At 39.1% G+C, this 22,726-nt stretch overlaps 1 protein-coding gene across 1 annotated transcript in view; it reads right to left on the minus strand.

The window, feature by feature from the left end:
- Positions 1-22,726, minus strand: part of LOC150083348 (acetyl-coenzyme A synthetase, cytoplasmic-like) — a 128,419-nt gene that overhangs the window by 61,102 nt on the left and 44,591 nt on the right. The window contains exons 4-6 of the mRNA XM_090378482.1: positions 19,944-20,016; positions 16,565-16,640; positions 5,567-5,696 (exon numbers count right to left, since the gene is read on the minus strand). Of these exons, the coding sequence (XP_090234608.1) occupies positions 5,567-5,696; positions 16,565-16,640; positions 19,944-20,016 (279 nt within the window). The remainder of the gene's footprint in view (positions 1-5,566; positions 5,697-16,564; positions 16,641-19,943; positions 20,017-22,726) is intronic.

A 22,726-nucleotide genomic window follows, 5' to 3' on the forward strand; every position in this document is an offset into this window, starting at 1 on the left:
AATGTCAAATAATCCGACAATGGGGCTAGTTGTATTTGTTCTTGTTTTGTTGTTTATTCCGGCACGATTACTAGATCAGAGAAGTCTGAAGTCATTAACCGTATTTAGCAGTTACGCGAGCTTGAATCACGGTCTACTCAAAGGCTTGTGCATTAATACCATCGAACTAACCACTCGGCTACATCGGATTTATTTTATATATGCTAACATATGCAGTATACGATGTGAAACTCAACACCACATGGCGCCTCCATAGCCAGGTGGGAAGGAGCAGCAGTGCGTAGCACACGCTTCTTGATTAGACCGGGGTTCGAGCCCGTCACCACCAAATACGGAGGATACGGAAAGGTCAGGAATGACCACCGCATATTCCCGGAGCAATATGGCCTTAGTTGCTAATGCTCCTAAAAAAAAAAAAAAACCAAATCAACACCACATTAAAGAATTCGGTAAGAGATCTGATTGGCTTTAAACTTGACGGACATAAGGCAGCTTTAATTTGATACTATTCGTATGAAGATGAATCATTTTAGTAGGTTGTAGATGTTTTAATAATTTGTAAATTTATATATCTTTTTCCTAAAATAATGGCTGCATTCTGTCTAATTATGATGTTCTCGATATTACCGAAAATCAATAAAGGAATAGTAGTAATAGTAGCCTGCAGGAATAGTAGCATTCGGAAAATTATGAGGATAATTTGAATATTTTCCCATGCACGAAGTGTGGCTTGAAAGTTCCAGGAATAGACACGGTGAGGTGTTGCTCTCGTGACCAATAAAAAAAAAAATAATAATAAAAAAAAAGCTGCTAGTGCATGTTGTGTCGTGTTTTCTCATCCCTCGTTTACAGCGAGAAATGAGGAAATCTCTCGTTAAATTGAGGAAGCTTCCACCAAAAATCAGGAATTATTACCAAAAGTTTATGAGGTGTCGAGGCGACAAGTGTTCCAGTGAACAAACGATTTTCTGAAGGAAAAGAAACGACCATCTGATAACGATACGAACTGACGTAGCCCAGTGGTTAGGAGCGAGAATGCATAGCACGCGTTTCTTGAGTGGATTGGGGTTCAAGCCCGTAATTACTAAATATGATAAATATTTGTATCGACGATTTATTGTAAACTCTACTGACTTGGTTGTGATGCCGGAGTATAAACAGAATTTTTTTTTTTTTTTGCGATATGACCACCTGATGACGGCGAAAATCTATGAAACTTTTGTTAAGTGGGGGAACTTGTTCGACCGATCGAAGAATGACTATCATAACGATAGCATGTACAGTACATATTTAAGTTCAAGGCAAAATCCTCAAGCTATAAAACAGATAAAAAGTCGGACACAGCCTCTTTCTGTATATAACTATAGCAAACTGGGTTCGCTACTAGTGTGTCGATCTCATATTGTGGAGGCTCTTCGCCACGAACCTTGATATTGCACTGTTCCAATGGAGAAGTATACACTTCTTTTTATTTAAAGTATATGCCACTATCCGCATCCGGCTTTCCATCCATTTTAGGATCTCGTCAGTGGGAAGGTAGGCATTGTGAAGAGCTGTTAAATATTATGGATATATCTAGTCATTGGATTGTTGAGATATTCATAATGCATGTCTTTTCACCGAATTAGATCACCAAAAAGGATCGAGAGCCGAGTCTGGGTAGGAGCACGCATTTTAAATAAAAAGAAATATATTTGTCCATTGGAGCAGTGCTTTTTATTTACAGCAGTGCAATACCATGGAAACTCGTGGCGAAGTGTCTCCAAAATATAAGATCGATGCACTAAGTAGCAAACTCAGTTTGCTCATAGCTACTAGCTATGTACAGAAAAAGACTATGGAAAAATGTATTAATATTGAGGCTTTTGGTTATACGTTAGTATAAACAAAAGATTTATTTTTTTATTTGCTGATTTGAAGATTTGTTTGTTGATTAAAATATTTTTAAAATATAAAACACTTAGAAAATAAGATTTAAATAATCTTTAAATGATCTTAAATAATGTTAACATTTTCTTTTCTTTTAACTGGTTGGTTGTTTGAGGGCTCTTCCCTGGTCCATCGGCTACTTTAAGTTACATGATGATAGTGCGATCTTTTCGTGTGTTATGAGTTAATACCTGATCGTTGTTGCGTATTATCTCGTGTGTGTGTGTGTGTTCCACGAAACTGTATTTGTATGTTGCGTACACCGAGAAACGGGGAATAATTCACGGCACTGGCGAATCCTGAAATCAGCTAATTGCGGTCTATTGAAAATGGTCTTTAAGAATTCTTTCGGTCTCTGGCATTATTTGAAACTAAACCTTTCCAAAATAGCGAGAAGCAACGAATTCGAACTTAATACACATTGTTCGGGAGTTTTTGCCTAGCAAAAAAGTCTGCGTACTGTCACACCCAGCGTATTCACCAGACTTAGCCCTGTACGACTTCTTTTTCTCCCAAAGCTCAAGGCACCACTAAAAGGCTGTTATTTTGATGATGTCGACACCATTCAAAGTGCTGTGACGATAACATTGAACAGTATACTAGACATCGCCTTCCACCAGTAGTTACAGTCGCTTCGTGATCATTGCATGCAGTTAGAGTACACAGAAGAAAGTTACTTTGAATAAACTGAGGTCAGTTTACATGGGATTATTATTTTTTTACAGGTCAGTCTCGTTTTCCAATTGCTGCAGTGTGTTATCACAATGGATCATTATCAGGTTTTTTTTTTCACAAAAGACTCTTTGAACAGTTACTTATTTTACATCTGTAATTAATTTCTTTATTTGAATTAATCAACATTTCAACGACTATTATTATAGCAATCAAACTTAGCTTGGATGGAATGTTTTTGATAATCGGAAAGGTTGCTCAGGCAGTGATGCACGTGTCGTTGTGTCAGCTAGGCTTGTTGTTGCTACATTTCAAGATGCATTTCAGACTGCATTTCAAGATAAGGCACAATGCGATGTATTTTATTTTGATATCAAAGGTGCTTTCGACAACATAGATCTCAAAAAAACTTTCGAAATACTAAAAAATCATTTTCTCGTTGACACAATGATTATTTCCTATCTTCAGTACAGCCTAAATCGCAGACTTCTCCTCTTCCCCACTAGTACTGACAATATTCTCGTCACAACCTCAACAGGCATTCCTCGAGGAGCCGTTCTCTCCAGTACTATATTTTCAGCATCTCTTCACCCACTTCTACAAGAAAATCCAAATCTACTGGCATATGGCGATGATTTAAAGTTATTTATACTCTCCAAAGCTAGTGATGATATTTGCAAAGTTATCAATGATGCGAATTCACAGATTTGTGAAATCATCAAGTATCTGAAAGATCTCAATCTGACTATAAATGCAAGCAAGTCTGATCATATTACTTCCCTTCAGAAACAACCCAACCACATAGAAATAAAAATTGCAGAAGTCCCAATCCCAAATGTATGTGCTCACAAAGATCTTGGAGTTGTTTTTGATAAAATCTCTCCTTTAATGCCCACTATTTATATGTTGCTCAAAAAATTCAAAAAGCAAAATGGTTAATCAAACAAGAAACAGCAGCGATTCAAGACAGAAAAACAGTCACTAAGCATGTTCAAAGATGCATCTTTCCCATTCTGTCCTATGCTTCCGAAATCTGGTCTGGTACTTCTCAAGTAACCGTCAAGAAATTCCTTGCCCTAGAATATTGGGTTCTTAGATGGTTCAATAGTAAGCTTCGTTTTCCCCATCCAGGCAACAGCTTTATGAAAACTTAAAAACAAAGCCTCTGCAACAGATGATCAACGAGTCTGGAGTCATGCTTCTTGCAAAGTTAATCACTTCTGCATGCGATTCACCAAACTTAGGCAATATAATACTGCCCCCAACAGGGAAAATTCAAGAAACCAGCAATTCAAATCCAACCTCTCCAGGCTCAAACAAATGGACAGAATGTTCCACTATGCATCCCTTCCCCTCATAAATTATCACAACATTGATTGCAACAGGTTAATCAACTCTGAAGCCTACAGGAGTCAGATCTCCAATAAAATGAAGAGAAATAATTCAACCCAGTAATTGCAACTGAAAGCCAAATGTCCTGTTCTGCAAATTCTTTTTTAATTTATAACTATAATTCCTAGTCATTGTTAATGTCTGTATGAAATCTGCTGTGTACATACATTCGATTATTTTATGTTATTTCTTTTGTATTATTATCTGTCCCTAGCCATGTGCTGTGATGGGGTTGCTGTATTTGCAATAAATAAATATTTATTTTATTTATTTATTTATTATTTTCGAAAGATATAATTCAGTTAAAAATGTAATTTCCATTCCTTTTAATGTCAAACTTGCATTTCATTGCTTTTTATTGCTTTCGTAGCTTGAGATTTTTGCCTTAAACTTAAATATGTATATTTTCGATTACAGTCGAAGCTCTATATAACGTCTCCCCCAGGAATGAGAAAACGGTTATTATATCGGAAGGGGGAGGAGTTATATTGACTGTTCATAAAATAGCATTAGGTAATTAGAAATTGGCCGGGACAACCATGTGGGAAGCTAAAAAGAGGATCGCTGCAAAGAGCTTCGCCTGTATTTTCGAATGATCTAGTTCAGTGAAAAATGTAATTTCCATATGTCTAGTTAATGCAATATTACATATGGTGACCTTTCGAAAGTACCTGTAATTAATTGTATCCGTAAAATTCGCTTGCATAAAACACTTAAAATTAAGAGTGCAAACTTTTATCCCATTATTCACCATATATAGAGTAGGAAAGAACAAACGCATACCTCTTTGTATGTCATGTGGGTTGAAATTTTGCCTGATTATTATTCTTTAGTTTTTCGAATTAAGAAAAAAATAGTACATTTTGTGATGGTCTTCGACGAAAGATTACTTTTAAGCTATAGGAATGCATATAAAATTTTGTTACATATTCATTTTGAGGAAAACATTTCTTCCTGTATTTTTGTATCTATGTATTCTTGTATCTGTGAGAGACAAGAAGAGATGTTTAAGCAAGCACAACGAAGATTATGTTAATTATGGTAATATTTTTTTCTACATTCACAATGTGGCTTCTTTCATACCAGCTGTCAAATAAAGAAGTAGTCATAATTTTCTCTGTTTGAAATATATGGTGATGAAATAATATCGATAACCGTACATTTTATGTCTTCAGAATAATTTCATTACTTTTGGTAATTATAAATGCGAGTTTTTTTTCTTTTCCTGTTACGGATGCTTCTTAGGTTTGGATAGATCACCTTTCTACCTTCTTGGCCTTTTTTTACTTCGTTTGCCGAGGGTCTTTCAGTTCTTTAATATTTTTGCCCACCTCTCGTTATCCTTCCTATTTATGTTTTTCCCATTCTTTTTTTTTTTTTCCGGGAATCTTGGGGAATTTTTTGGGTTATTTTGGGGAATCTTGGAGACTTGTCATCTTCAGTTCCAAGAGGTAAATGAAAAATAAATATCTAGAAATGTTTGATAAAAATGTTTTTTTTTTTTTTTTTGTAAATATTTATATATATATATATATATATAATGAGCTTTTAAACTGTAACTTGCTCTGTATACCTCCTCATAGGAATCCAGAAAGCTTCCCTCTGTATACTCAAATCCTTCGACATCTCCGGGATACGTAAAACTAGTGCTCCTTTCCCTTCTGAGATTCATCACAACGATAGCGCAGGTCACGTGGTGCCCTCTAGGAGTAAATAAAGAAAACTTTCTAAACAAATTAATTCTAAAACAAATCAAGATATGTGTTTAAGAAGTACGTGTATTGCTTATTTGAACCATATTCACTGTTTTAAAGATGTGCTGAATAATTAAAACAAGTTTACGTTTGCTCTTCGTTATTTATGGAATTATATAACTATAAGTAGCACGACGTTTCTAATGTAGCGATTTTTTTTTTTTTATCAAGTGCGAAACCGAAGAGTTACCTACTGATTACAATGTCGTAGGAAGCAGATTTTCGGGATACAGATTTCACTAAACGTAGGCTTATCACCTGAATAAAGTTCCACACAATTATAATAGCTCTAGAGGGATGTATACGGAATATGTGGGCGATAACAAAGTGGGACACACTATAAATCATTGTTGGCAGCCCGGACAGGAAGCGAGAAATAGAAATATGATAATCTTGGCATTTACGCTAAGATTAACCAACCCATCTTTTATTGATGGAATTCACGAACAGCCACCAACAATCATTCATAACAGTTGAAAGTATAATTAAATGTGATAAAAAGTGATATAAAATTTGGCTTAGATCAGTTTATATGTTTATAGAGGTGTATAGCTAAAAGTAGTACCGGAACGCTCGTCGATTAACTACAAATAGTTACCTACGCTTTTTTCATTTGCAAAAATAAATAAGTCAAAGATTAGAATATCTGTGCAGTATTTATTTATAACTATTAAATAAAAATTTCAAAAATTAAAAACGAAGACAAAAAATTTTAAAAAATCAGAAAAGAAAAAAACGCAAACAAAAACTCCAAAATAATATAAAAAATACTGTTCGGAAGAATCATAGGAATTCCCATACAGGATCGATTACGTATTCCTGTGTGACTACCCTTTTTTGTTTGTTGGTCAACAGCAGAACGATGAGACCGCAACCAAGTTCGAACATAAAAATTTGGATTCCATAATTCTAATGGTAGATGATCACGCTACATCGATTGTATAGTAACAGAATCAGATTTCAGACTCATGGTTCATAGAACATACAGTTCTAGCGTTCAGCTCATGGCGAATCAAAATGCAGCGTTCGCACGCATCACAGTATATCTTTCGTTGGATCTCTTTATCTAACACATTGTACTTTAGTAAGAAATGTTCAAGTTTCATTGCGAAATTTATATTTTCGTTTTTAAATTAATTTTTAAAGAAATCTATTAATTTTTAAAGAAATCTATTAATTTTTAAAGAAATCTATTAATTTTAAAGATTACTATTAATATATATTTTAGTAGCAATGATAAAATAGATATTATTTCTCCTTCCCCTTTGATTATGCCATTGTTTCATAATATTAAGTGCATGAATTTAATGAATTTCTATTATGACATTTAGAAAAAAGTACCGGAATGTCGTTCCGGTCCGAATACACCACTGTTTATTATGTAGCATGAACAAAACATCAGAACGAGAAAACCAGTGTTGGTCAATGTTGAGCAGTTCATTAACAATCTGATATTTCTTGGTGCATGTAAGACCATAGTAGTCAGTTTGGTTTTTTCTCTCATCATGTAAATCTAAATAAGTTGTGATTTTTTTTTATGTGAAAACATCTTTGGCAGCACCTACTAAATTTTTGGACTGAAGTAAAACCGATTAGTAACGAAAATGTCAGACGGAAATTGCGCAAATGACATCACTTCCTAAATATGCGAATGACGGTAGCTCAGTCACTAGCGTTGATCGGTGGAGTAAGTAGCGGGTATGAGCATAAAACTTTAAATCGTTCATACTAAATATTTCGGACTCTAGTAAAACCGATTGGTAACGAAAATGCGAGATGGAAGTGACATCACTTCCTAATTTACACTAATCGAGGCTAACTCAGTCACTAACGTTGATTCGGTAGAGCAAGTAGCGGGCGTGAGCATATAAAACGTTACATCGTTCATAACTTAGGTACTAGCTGTTCTATTTTAAAAATTTAAAAACGGTTTTGATTTACGTCAAAGATGTTTCACATAAAATAAAACATCTTTCGTGCGTACGGGATACACATGTCGTTTTTTTTTTTTTTTTTCTTTTTAAGTTATACAACTTTTGGTTCCTGCTGTATAAATTACATACTAATCAGTTATCATGTATATGATCGTTATGGACAAATTCTTAAAATGAAGTTTTTTTTAAGAAGGTATTTGTTTGTTTCCTTTAAAGTTCGTGCGCAGAATAAAATAGAATTATCATGCGATATGAATCATTAAAATGCTGTAGTATGTGCTATAGAAACAGCGCCGACACTATTGTTAAAATAAATTCTGAGGTTTGTTGATTTTAGTTATTAAATGATTCAGTACCGTGCCGGTATAGATTATCATTGCATAAGGTGATGTATCAAATGTGAAATATTCCATTACATGTGTTACGAAGGCCAAATGTAATTTAATATAGTTAAGGATCCAATTTTTTTTTTTTTTTTTTCCATTTCGGCTACTGTGTCTTTTTACTTAATTACTTTAATGCTCTGTTCGTGTTGTTATTGCAAATGGGCAAAAACACATAGGTTTCTGTGTCTTGGTGCCCAGCGTGCAGGAGAACTTGAGACGTCGCTTGTTCGTACCCACACGAAAAAAACTGGCCGAAAATACTTCCTCAATTATTGATGGTGAGTGTCTCGTCTGGCTTGTGTAAATTACTGTAATTGTCATCTTTTAACTTGCTTTATATGACTCGTAGAGTAGATCTGGAGTAAGGCAGTCATTTCTGAGAGCTTCATTCATTCATATATTATTTATGAATGAATAAAATCCTGTTCAACGATCGATTCCAGCCAATAAGGACACGAGTGAGCCAGTAAAAATAACTTTGACGCAGTCTGCACGACGCTGAGGAGTCCTCTTCACCAAATCCAATGCTGCCTGGTTTACATTCCTCCAGACCACAATGAAGACTCTAGAGCTGAGCTGCTCACGTGGTTAGCAACCAAATTAGTGCCTAAAATTCTAACTGTTGTAGTTGGTGATTTTAACTCGCCACTGCCCAGGGCATGGGGATGCCCTTGAGGGCCTTCAAGCCATTCCTCGGGCCTTTAAACTTACATGGTTAGCGACGCAACCAACTAGAGCGTGTCAAGCGATGGACCTAATCTTCCACAACTTGCAAGACATCATACTCCTATCTAGCAACTTTCGATTCCAATCTGATCACACGCCAATTGCATGTAAACTATCCTTACAGAGTAATTCCCTTGGGTTCCCTGACGAGTACTCCGCTGAATTGCATAGGATAGCCTTCTCAACTAAATATCTGAAACCAGAGATCATTCTCGAATGCTTGATTGGGTTTGACTGGAGGCGTCTCTATTCTGAGCCGTTGGAGGATGCCATTATGCTCTTGTCCGAACAACTGAAGTTAATTGCACTACGTGGTGCAGCCAGAATCACCAGGATTGGTAACAGGTCGAATCGGAGCTTTAATAAGGAAACTGAGAACGGCTTTCATCAAGAAGCAGAAGGCCTACCGGAAATGGCAGAAAACCCAACTTCCCTCAGACCTTTCCATCTTTCAGAAAGAAAGAGCATGCTTCTTGAAAACAAAAAGGCAAGTCCTTAACCAAGCTGTTCTCGACAGGTTGAAGAGTGGTAGAAGGATCCTTTCGCATCATCATCTAGCCGTTGACCAAAAGCTTGTCCAGGAATGGGCACAGTTCAGCTTACAGCAAGCAGATTTTCCTGACTCTGATTCCTCTCTCTTGCAGGAGGACTGGTTACCTAGGGCACGCTTGACTGAAATAGAAATAACTAGAGAGACCCAAATTGATGTCATTCATACACTTCCCAACAAAGCCACTGTGGGTCTGGATGGTTTCCCCACTCTTTATTATCAAAATTTGCAGCCCATATAAAGTCGACGTTCTCCTTCACCTTTTAAGACAAATCCTGCAATCTGGAATAGTTCCTTCAATTTGGAGAACTTACCATGTTAAGCCTATTCTAAAGATCAAGAAACCCAAATCTCCTAAAGACCTGCGACCAAGCTCCATCAGTTATTCCTTACTCAAAATTTTTGAAAAAGTAATTCAGCCAACAATTTCCCAGTATTGCTTTGCACACAGGCCCAAGTACCTGCATACCGTTCTGCACAGGAGATCGACAACTACCAATCTTCTTGATACCCTCTTCAGAATTCAGCACACCCTTAACATCAAATGACAGATTGATATCATATTCCTCGACATTAAATCGGCTTATGACAGAATACACCTCCCAGCTCTTTTTACCATTCTGAAACACTTCGGCCTGGCAGAAACCTTACTTAAAATTTTGAAGTCTATTGTACTTCCTAGACACCTGTCTGTGATCCGCGATGACTTTCAGGTAACTATTGACGTCTCAAGAGGCATCCCGCAAGGAAGCGTACTGTCAGCTATCCTGTTTGCAGCAGTTTTGGAGCCTTTCCTAGCTCAGAATCCTAACTTTGTCTCTTACGCCGACGATCTGAAGTTCTACGTGAGCCCAGACCATAATCATCAGTTTCATGAAATCAACCAACAAGCTTCTAGGCAGATATTGAAATTGGAAAATTATTTTGTCACAATTGGGCTGCACCTGAGCCCTTCCAAATCAGCGCAACTGACGATAACCAAGAAGAGAGTCAAAAATGATATCCAAATCTTTGTTAGTGGAAGCCGGTGCAAAAAGTGACCTCCCATACTGACCTTGGCCGTACCATCACCTACCGGATACAGAGAACCACAGCAAGAATCGCAACAGAAAGGACGATGCTAAACAGATTTGCAATCTCCAAAGCCAATTGGGAACTCTACCGAGAACAGCTTATTAGTAGAGCCCAACATGATAGAATTGGGCAAACCAGACAGTATGGCCAAGAAATAAGAGAGGACCCAGACGAACTGCAACAAATAATAACAAACATCATAACCAAGGCAGCTGAAGTTGCCATAAAAAGAAAAACGCTTTCGAGCAAGACCATGCCCTGGTGGACCCCAGAGCTGCAACGACAAAGGAGATTAGTCCAACAAAAAAGGAAGGAATATCAGAGAGCACGGAGGTCGTGGCCACCCGCTGAGGTCACTTACCTGCGCCGCCAATATACAGTACTGAGAAATACTTATACCGAGAGTATAAAGAAAAGTAAAAAGTCCTCCTGGGAACGACTGGTCTCAACTAAAGGTAATGAGAATCCCTGGGGAGTGGTCTACAAGATCACAACAAATAAACTCCCCCGGGGGGAAATAACCACAGCAACTATAACCCCGCAACGCACCCTCACCACAACATGGGACGACTCGGTGGCCAACATTTTGAACACCATTATAAAAGACCCACCGAATATACTCACGGAAGACCAACAAGCTATCATACAGGCAAACGAGACCTATAACACCCAACAAATGGAGCCGCCAATTACCATGGATGAGCTGCAGGAAGCTGCAACACAAATGCGCAACAAGAAATGCCCTGGCCCTGACCTCTTGGACCCAGAACTCGTTAAGAGGGCGGTGGAGCACATACCGGAACCCCTGCTGCACCCCTTCAACTGCTGCCTCAGAGTGGGCCATTTCCCAACTAGCTGCAAAACAGCACATCTCAAGCTCATCCTGAAAAACCCAACTAAACCACCTGAACAACCAAACTCTTACCGTCCCATTGCGCTGCTATCAACACTAAGTAAACTCCTGGAGAGAATACTACATCGAAGAATACTCAGCCACTACAAAGAAGCTAACCTAGAGTCACCCAGACAATATGGGTTCAAACCCGGACTCTCCACGATTGAAGCAATTCGGAACCTCCTAGAAAGCGCAGCACAATGTAATGAAAAGTACTTCCTGGTAATTGCGGTCGACTTCGCCGGGGCGTTCGACACCCTCTGGTGGCCGAGCGTCCTGGGCAGACTCCGCAAGGCAAAAATCCCCATGAATTTATATAATTGCATTAGATCCTACCTCTCAGATAGAAAAATCAGGGTAATGGCACCGTTCCGGAGCCTGACAAGATCGGTCCGCAGGGGCTGCCCGCAGGGATCTGTCCTGGGGCCGCTCCTGTGGAACATTGTTTTTGATGAATTCCTGGCACTCGACTTGGGTGATGTCAACGCACAAGCTTTCGCGGATGATCTCGTCCTAACGGTGGCAGCGAGCTCTAGATCACAGTTAGTAGCCCATGCAAACCATGCACTGCAAGTGCTCCAGGACTGGGCAAACCTGCATACACTGGAGATTTCCCCGACCAAAACGAACTCAATTCTACTGAGAGGAAGACAACATCAGACGGCCGTCCCAGATAAAAGTAAGGGGAAGCACAATCAAACTGGCAAAACAGATGAAATACCTACTAGGCATTATCCTAGATTCCAACCTGTCCTTTAAACAACACCTCTTATATCTGAAGGAGAAGCTGAGAAAATACGCAGCACTAGTAGTCAGAGTAACACGCAGAGACTGGGGACTAAACAAAAGAACATTATCCCTCTACTATAAAGCAATTTTCGTCCCAGCAATTACTTATGGAGCCCCAATATGGTACGTCAAAGCAAGAACTGCAGTAAATAAAAGAATCCTCGATACAATACAGCGAAAAATACTCCTCACCATCACCAGGGCGTGTAACACGGTGAGTACCTGTGCGTTGCAGGTCCTGGCTTGAACTCTCCCTCTGGACCTGGAGGTGGCGAGATGTGGGTTGATGTACTACCTGGCAAAGGGAACACCGACCACGTTTGACACTTTTACACTGGACCCTACAAACAACCACCGAATGGAAAAACAGAAAATCATGGAACACCTGAAAGAAACTTGGCAGAGGAGATGGCAAGAGACGACCAAGGGTGAAGTCACACGGAAATTTATACCCTACGTAGACAAGACCTATCCAAAAGCCCCCAAATGGTTCTACCCAGGACTGAACACCACCTTCCTCCTGACGGGCCATGGGCCCTTTAACGCAAAACTGAATTCATTCGGACTGACCGAGGACCCAACTTGCACCTGTGGCAATATGGAGACGTGGCAACATATCATGCACAAATGTGAATGCTATGAGGAACAAAGATCAGTACTCATCACCAGTATAAAATTTGTACCAAAAGACAATGAGCATCACCTCCTGGATTCGGAAGACGAGTACACCGCGTTCAGCCGCTACGCCCAGGACATCTTTAACAGAAGGAGAACAGAAATCGTTATCCGCAACAATATGGAAACATCTGAGTAGAAGAACTCCATTGAAACTAACCAAGGAGGAGACTACAGCATGAACATACCGCATGACTACAACCGATCAGAAGAAATTACCAACAAAGATAACTCTCCATTCATGACCTGGTGCAAATGGCCAGGACTGATGCTCTCAACGAATATGACTACCTGAATTGACATCAAAGCAGTACTACAAACTGACCAGAGTCATCACTCCTCTTCCTGATCCCATAAGATGAACACGAGACAAGTGAGACTGAACCAAGACTGTGACCTACCTGAAGCGACACTGAACTGAACATCCAAAAACCATGACTGTGACTGCAGCTACGCTGTTGCCTCGCCTTTTGGCGATCTGGGTTGGGCACCTAGTCTGGCCCACTTTCTCTCATATCCTGGCGGTGGGGGGGACCGTCCCCTCCCCCGTCTCCTCCGTTTACTTCTCCTGGTGCGGCATGGGCATGCCACACTGATATCTGGGGTCGTCTACCCTATTGGCCTCATACTTCTGTCTTTCCCCTCCAGTCTTCAGTCTTTCCCCCCACTCTCTCTCTCTCTCTATACATCACAGTGTACGCCCCACACGACAAAAACTTAAACTTCCAAATTATAACAGCCAAATCGTGCATCAATTCCGAAACTTAACCTCATAAGCGAACCATCCCCTAAAATCGCGTTATTATTATTATTTTTATTTATTTTATTTTATTTATTATTACTATTTTTTTTTTTTTTTTTTTTTTATTCCCTAACCACTGAAATCTCAGGAAATTAGGTGGCAGGGCCTGCCAGAGTAAATAATTATGCTGGGTGTACCTGGTCTGCCTCCACGGGGCTGAGTGTGGGCAACGTTGGGCCCCAGCAGGGGTCTAGCGGCTAAATGGCCAGAGGAACAACGATACACAACACAATACTTCCAAATCCCATACACTTTTAAATCTCTGGCCTTAACAGTGATCTGTTACACCCACAAAGAAAACCACGCGGAGATGAGGGAAACCCCTGGTGCCGTTTGACACGAACACTTTACACTTTACACTTTACACTGACCTTGGCCTCACCTTGGACGCTTGGCTCACCTTTCAGCCTCACTTTGTCAGTATGAGGCAGAAGACGCGGCTCTTTGGGCAGTGCGTCAGGAGCTCGTTGGTGTGCATCAGCCAGCGCTGCTTGTTCAGCACATCCTGAGGTGTATTACGCCGATCCCTCTCTATGCATCAGAAATTTGGTCATCTACCCCTGCCTCATAACTTCAGAAGTATCTCAGTTTAGAGTACTGGTTGATTAGATGGATGAACAGGGTAGTAGGCCACCCCCCTAACTATCTCCAGATCGATCCTACAAGCAAATCTGGGCACCACTCCCTGGAGACATATCATCATGACAAAAAATGTCCTCACGTTTGCACGGCTTATAACGGGGCGAATTGGTGTTCCATCGGTATCCACATTAATCTCTGGCCTGAGGAGGGCAAGAGGGGAGCACCCCGACTCCTGTCTCCCTCTGCGTCTTACGTTGTCAAGCATTGATTCCCTGAGGAATATGTTTCAGCCAATTGTCTTCGAATCTTCAATAAATTTAGGATCCACTCTGATAGGTTCTGTGAAGACAAGCCCTACAGGAAGGAAATCCTCAAGAACTGCTACCAGATAATGAATCTATGATACTCACCTGCTCCTGGACATGACTGACTGTTCTTTTTTTTTTTTTTTAACTTGCCTATTTCTATATGACAAATAAATATTCACGCCCTTCTGGCACAGAGCCGTCCCGGGGCGACCCAAGGTTTCTTGAGAAATAAACTGATTTTAATAATAATAATAATAATTTAAAACTGGATGTTAACTTCCATGAAAAAGACCTGGGGATAATTTTGCAGTGAGATATGGAGTTCTCTGACCAGTGCAGACAGGCTGCCAGGGCAACTCATGGGGTTTTTTCAACGACATACAGCAATTTTGCCAATAGAGATTATTTGTTATTTGGTTTTTTTAGGAGCATTAGCAACTAAGGCCATATTGCTCCGGGAATATGTGGTGGTCACTCCCTGACCCTTCCGCATCCTCCGTATTTGGTGGTGACGGGCTCGAACCCCGGTCTAATCAAGAAGCGTGTGCTACGCACTGCTGCTCCTTCCCACCTGGCTACGGAGGCGCCGCCAATAGGGATAGGGAAGTGATTATACCTGTGTATAAGGCAATGGTTAGGCCACACCTGAGTACTGAATATAGGTCTGGAAGCCTAATTTTAGGAATTACGTGGATGTGTTAGAACAGGCGCAGGGAAGAGCAACGGGATTGGTGAGGGGAACAAAAAGAGTGGTCTTACCGAGAAAGACTTCAGTTCTGCAAATTACAATCTGGAAACTAGGCGCCTTCGAAGATATCTGATTGAGGTGTTTAATGGATGTAGTTTAAGCTCGTTAAGGATGCAGATGTTTTGTATTGCACTGTCATTTGACAGTTTGTTGCCTGTCTCTTAAGATTGTGCAATTCTTTTCACCCTTCGTCGGCCTCTCACATCATTAAGCTGTCTCCAACAAAAGCAGGTACTGACGTTGGTTGGATGCTCTCTGGTTGTTCACTTATTCTCGGCATATTCTAGACAATGTGCCGAGCGGCATGTTGTATGAAATGCAAGGTTTTGGAGGGTATTTGAAAACAGAAAACAACATTAAAGGAACTGTTCACTATCCCATTTTTTAAACTTTAGCCAGTGATGTTGATAAATAGAAAGTACTTCTTTCATAGTCTCAGCAACATAGATAAAGACAGGTGAGTAATGATAGCGAGAAATCATTGCGTAACTGAGTGGTCAAGTGCGGGAGTGCAGTCGCAGACGCGTTTAGTTGACCGTGGTTCATAATTAAATACAGTTAATGATTGCGTTCCTGTTAAGATGATTAGTTATAAACTCCTCTGACCAATGTGCTCATGGCGAAGTATAAACATAACATTTTAATTAACGGTTCAAAAGTTATGTATCTTTCATCTGGCTGATATATTATGGATGATATATTTTACATGGAGACTTTGAATCGAAGAAGTTATACTGCACTGTACAACTTCCATTACTTCAAGGAATTAATTTCTGTAAGAAGAAAACGATTAAATAAGGATGCAGTTTATGCGGCTGCTTCGAGAAAGGGATTGATCGGAAGAAAATAAACAGCATCCAAATTTTTCAGAGCAGAAATGGACCTTTCATAAATCAGTTCAATCCAAATGACTGTCGAAAACAGGCAAATCAGTGACACAAGTATGCTGATCATACACCTTTCAAGAGACGCGAGGTCAACAGAAGGTTTCGAACATTTCTTTAGTAATAACTTTTTAAATAATAAGCCAATTCTTTATACCATCTTTCTAGTAAATTAACTTTGTTTTTTGATCAGACGTGACTTCTTTTATGTTTGACAGCAGCTTAAAAGTAATAAGCAAGAAAAAGATTTTCAAAATATTGTAATTTTTTTATATCGAATTTTATAACCCCTTCTTAAATTCCATTAAAAATATTAATCTGTTGTATTCAGTAAATAATTAATTTGATAAAATGTATATGTTGTAAGTGGAAAAGGATGAAACGTTTCCTTTTACATCGCTGTGCATTGTCTTATTCCGATCTGTATGTAAAATTAATGCATGAAGGCAAAATAATTCACTCACCTCTCTTTACAAATCTTCAAAGCATTATTAATTATTTCTTTCAGTGCTATTAGTTTTGTACCTCGCCATGCACCATCTGTAACGGAATAAAAATGCATTATTAACAGAAATAATTCTGCGAAGTAAGAAATAAGTATTGTGTTGTATACGAGTGAGGAGAACACGGGCAAGTTTCTAGTCGATTTGATAAAAGTAGCATTAAACTGATTAGTTCTTTGGGGGGCATGGATAGTACTAGAATGTTCAAATGATGCAAAGAAGCCAGGCTTCTTTTCTGCATCCACCAAAAAAACAAAACAAAAAAAATCCTCATGGTTATTCGCTGTCGGTTGAAAATAAGTTTCTGTCCAGTTTATCTTTAATGTTCACTTTACTCGCACCCTCAATTGTAACAAGGAAATAGATGCCACTCGCGTGGCGTCTATTTACGCTATTTTTGGTTTGTTTTAAAAAAAGTATATTTAGCTTTTTTATTGAATTGAAAACGGTGACCATTAATTATGATTTGCTTAAATCCAGTTAAAAAATATCGAACAAAATAAATGAGAAAAAACATTAATAATAAAGTTCTTATCGGTTTTTTAGAATTTTCAAGGTCACCAAAACTCCAGGTTGAGACTCGGACGCTTGCGTGGCATCTGGCGGACGTAAAGCGACCGTCTGTAATTTTGTCAACTGTTCATGTTTGGCTGGCGAAATCAAAGCTTTACGGCAAGATTAGACAACTGTCACCGGCGTGACAAAATCGTTAAAATTCTGAAATATCGAAGTCCAGTATCAAAGTATTAAAGTACTTGTCCTTTAATTCCACATCATAATATAGGTTATGTGTATGGTCCTCAAGGGAATGATCTTGTAGTTGTTAACGATATTTTCAGATTCTACACTATTTAGTCATTTGAACAGTTTCTTTTGAAAAAAATATTCGAAGTAAGTTCTATGCAGAAATCTCTATTTCTTTATAAAATCGTGGTATGCCACGATTCTTACCTTGTGATCAGTTGTTTGGCACTTAAGAGGTTATTGATATAATTATCTGAATACAAATATTGACAGCTATAGTGGGTCTTTGCCTTCTAATAAAAACACATCACGAGATAACCAGTCACTTCAAGGCAAACCACTTCTTATGTTAATCACCGTAGCACAGATTGAGGAATAGGCTAACTCTCTGAATTATTCGGATAACACTGATTTTGAAGACATTGCAATTGTTGTATTACTGAACAATCTGAAATAGGTTTACATCTGAGTGCTAGTGTCACCACAATTTATTAACTTCACAAGTACGTTATGAGAAGATGGATTACTTGGGTTTCAGCCTCTGTTCCCAGTAAGCGGTTCTTTTCGAACCAAATGCCTGATAATCATGGAATTAGAGATTAAGTGTGACCACTGTCAGTTCGGAAAGTTTTTTGAGTTCTTTCACATTTTTTTATAGTTATTAATATACTGTATATCATTATTCTGATTCATTTTAAATGTTCTTGTGTGCTTTTGAAAGAATTTGCGGAATAGCAATAAAAGTCTAAATTTCTAAGTTTTCATTCTTCGACGAAAACAATGTGAATGTAAGGGAATGAAGGCTAATATGGCTGACGTAATAACATATTACTTCTTTTAGGTATGGGCAGTTATTGTCCAACTTCACAAATATGTTAGGCAAACTAGAATTTTTGCAGCTATTTCGATTCTGCTCTTTGAACCCTCTTGACTTTCACCTTGGTTGACGGGATGAAGTAATACGCTCGAAGTATGTGTTCAGTATACGATTCTTTGGGAGTGGGGGACGACTTCGTTTCATGAAACTGATAGTTGGATTTTTTTTTAAGATGTCGCAGTTTTAATCTTTGAAACCTTTACCCTCTTTATTTCACGCAACAGCCCGTGTATAAATAAACAGATAACGTACGTAGAAGTGTTCGTAAGCGTACCATTACATTCATGTTCTTGTCATTTCAGTTATTACAGATATTTTAATTTTATTAGAATTATATCTGTTGATGATACAGAATAATTCTCTGTTGTTATTACCGAGACTGATTTTGAATTGTAATACATGTGTATACACTGAATGATTACTGAATTGTGACCACCTGTCTAATACTGCGTTGAGCCACCATTCGCACCGATAACAGCTACTATTCGTAGGCATTGACTCCACCAAATGTCTGAAGATGTCCGTGGGGATCTGCAGCCATGCTCTCTGCAAGGCTTTCTGCAATGGCGGAACAGATGACGGTTTCGTGTCCATATGCCTCACTTCCCGTTCCAAAATATCTCACAGGTGTACAAATTGGATTTAGGTCAGATGAATTTACAGGCCAGCCAAGATGTGTTCCTCGAACCACTCGTACACAGTGCTGGCCCGAAACGGCGCATTATTGTCTTGGAAGATCACGTTTCTCTCCGGGAAAAAATTCAACGTGCACATGATCTCCTAAGGGCTGGCGGTAGACCGCATCAGTGTCGCAGAGTTGGGGGGGGGGGTTCCCCGGTGCCACTTGATCTGTGAAGCTAAACTCTAAGACCGCACCAATGAAGGTGTCTCTTGAGTCGTCTGCTATGGAACACAAAAAAAAAAAAAGTGTGTGGCGCATCGTCATTGTTGGAATGTTGAATGACAACTGTCGCACAGTGACCTGCCTTTGAGCCCGTACAATGCGCTTTATAAGTCTACGTGGGTATCACAGTGGTACTGTCACTGTCTTCGCCTTTTCCGGGTGGAAAAGGCCCCGGTTCGAATCCCGTCGATGACGCGAGGAACTTTAATGGGCTTTTTTTTCACTCCGTGGCTGAGTTAGTCGGTCTCGGGCATAGATAGCAAGGTCCCTTCCCCCCCGAAAACTCGGGTTTTTCGTCCAGCAAAACAGGCAAATCGACCATAAAACACACGCAATTTACGGACATAATACACAATGCACAGCAGATGAATTTAATTATTCGGGTGGCCTAAAAATAATAGTTTAGTACAATGCGCTCTACCCTTTACTTACCACAAACATCCACCTTGCATAATCCTTTACAGTTCTGTCGGCGGGAGGTGGTTTTACTTGTTCGACACCATTGTTGGTACACCTTAACCACAGTGGGCAGTGAGCAACCGACATAACGTGCAGTTTCCGATATGGAAGCACCCGACGCACAAGCTCCCACAATCATGCCCTTTTGAAATTCCGTGATATCTTTACGTCATCGCATAACTGCTACTTTATCACTTTGACATGCAAACCAGGTGCATTACCACTGCTCTAGCCTACGAAGGTGTTCGTGTTTTTATACTGCCCACTATGCTGCATAGTCCATTACGGAGGGAGTTTTCACTATTCAGCGATCACTGAGTGTATATAATGGCGTTTTATAGAATGTTTTAACTTACCTGCGGTTATGATAGTAGAACATTTGCCATCCACAATCCTTTCGGCAAGAGCTTCAGCTGAATAGCCACCAAACTTAAGGAAAAAAGAAAAAACATTTAATTAGATGTCTTCGTCAGAAGCTTTAACAAATAAAAGGATGGAGAAGAATGTATAGAATGCTCGATAGTTCAGTTGAAGCAGGGCGGAGTTAGTATTTCCCTTTACGCAATACTATCCCTACTGTGCTTTAATTGAATTCTGCATGAATCCTGATGAAAGCTGGTTTTCTTTTCTTGGAACCTTTGATAGAAAGTTCAAATTACTGCTATCTAGCATGACTGTTGGCTGCGTTCTCTTTTTGACCTTGACGAGGATAAGATGATTTTGTCCGAATGAAATCTGTACAAAGACAAGAACGTTTATTTAAGCCGTCCCAGTCAGCGGGTGGTAAAAATTCTTTATTCTGTAACTATCGAGAAACTTCGTTTCCAAGCTTAGTATTCTAGAAAGGGTTGCTATGGCGACTGAGTTTTCATCTGACGCATTTCTTTGTGAACAGCTGAGTGGAAAATTTGGTAGGCACTGATTTGCTTCCATTCCATAAGTGTATAAAGGCTGTTCGTTTCTACACGTTTCTATCTAAAGAAATCACCGAAAATAACTAGATAAAGATGAAATGCAACATTTGTGTACTCTATCTAGAGTACGTAAAACTGTTTTGAATTTTTGGTATGACGTGATAGCAAAGATAATCAAAAATATACAGTTGAATATACAAATATATCGAGTGTTCTTGATATATTGGAAAAATAAGAAGAAAACTATAAATCCTGGATAAATTCGCTTAAGGCTAGCACAGTGCCGCTGTTCCTACACTCCAGGTAGTAGAGATGTAGGTTTTCATCCTGTCGATTGAACGAACTTTTATGGGCTTTTGTACACCTTAGCTGAGTTAATATGCTTCGAAAGAGGGTTGTATGGTATTTTCTCTAGAAAGTGAAATTGCTCATTGAGTAAAACAGGTGAAATCACCAAAGTGTATATCGTGGATGGAAAGTTACAGGAATGATTTTATAAGTTAAAATTGAACTTAGCGGCTGGACTTCCTCTAAAGACCCAAAATGTTTCGCTTTCAGTAAAGTTTTGCACATTTCAGTAAAGTTTTAATACTTGGGAAGTCAGATGGAGCCAAACTGGAAGAATAAGGAGAATATTCCATCAAAAGGAACCGTTTTTCCGCCGGATTGCCTCATCGATAACGCAGAGTCAGTAGGCGTGTTATTCTGTCATACAACATCCACGTGTCTGGTCAGAGTTTGTGCTTTTTCTGCAATGCCTTTTCTCTCAAGCGTTTCGAAACTTAAAAGGTAAAATGCCTTGACAGTTTGTCTTTGGGAAACGAATTCTGGGTGGAAAATATACTTTTTTATTAAAGAAACGATGAACGTGCTCTTGAATTTTGATTTGCTCATTCTTGCTTTTCTGAACTTCGAGGACTCACTGTTTTCTATTGGTTTCCTTGGGATCATGCTGAAATATCAGTGTTTTTCTCCTCCTACGAAAAACACTGTCTAGAAAACTTGACCCTGCTTGAATATTGTCCAAAAGATCGATGAACGACGTGTAAGCACATTTCAGGCGATGTTCATGCAAGCAGTGGCCCTACGTGTCGCCATTAATCGCAGCTATGCATTCAGTCTTGATACGTTTTTGATCAGTTATCATTTTGCTGTCCAAATGAAAGTTTACTCGTGAAACTAGTCCATAAGTTATTGATAGATTTTTTGAATAAATTAATATTAATTTTAAATCTCTTGTCTTCTTAATTGTTTATTAAAATGTGAGTATTTTTAGATTTTTGTTTTTTTTCCCGGATATGTTGTATAATTTCTGACACCAGTGTAAAAAAAAAATCGGAATTTATCTTCTGATTTTATTATACTGGTTAAATCAGAAGTTAAATTCTTTATATCCCTAAACAATCTCAGTGAGTCTGGTTAACAAGCCTTAGGTTGACCCTTAAACTAAGTACAAGATTAACCAGACAAATCACCCTTATAACACGAGCAAGTTACTGACGACACTCAATGTGCCTTATGGTTTGAGTTGGTTTGGTACTAATGAAAGAAACTACTGGATACTCAATCGGAGTTTCGTTGATAATATTTATTATAATAATAACCAAATATGTAAAACATTGCGAAATAATTACTTAAATACAGTTCACAAATGACACTGGAAGTGCTCACCATTCTGCTGAATAGAAGCATTCACTCGTTTCGCCCTATTCTGTGCCACTCTAAGAAGAGTTTGTTTTATTCTTGCAGTAGCCTCTGAGATGTTCATTTTCAGTTGTTCTCTGGTGTGAGGGTTACTGTTGTAAACAGGTCCTTTGAGATGGCCCCATAGAAAGAAATCTGGTGGAAACCTAGGGAGACCTAAGGGACTATAAATCTAGGGAGATCTATGGACTATAAGCCCTGTGAAATTAAATATTCTCCAAAAAATTCTCACAATAATTCCGCCTTCATAGCGCTGAAACCAGGAATCTTATCGGTCGATGAGATTCCCGATGCCGGAGCTGTAGATGACGGTCCGTCAACTTGGGCGCGTAAACAAGTCGCCTCCGCTAAACCTATCCGCAAGAACGTCCGCTAGATGGTGCGCTGGGAAACGTTTCTGTTTGCGCTCTAGTTGAAGAATCTTAGCCGACTGTTGTCCCGGACAGCACGTGTAAACCGCCGTTCACCCCGATAGGGAGACCATAACTCTCAATCAGTAGGTGATCTCCCCATCCTGGCAT

This window comes from Mastigoproctus giganteus, chromosome 7 (assembly GCF_048544385.1).
Source record: "Mastigoproctus giganteus isolate SK-2022 chromosome 7, ASM4854438v1, whole genome shotgun sequence".
In the NCBI taxonomy this organism is placed as follows: Eukaryota; Metazoa; Arthropoda; class Arachnida; order Uropygi; family Thelyphonidae; genus Mastigoproctus; species Mastigoproctus giganteus.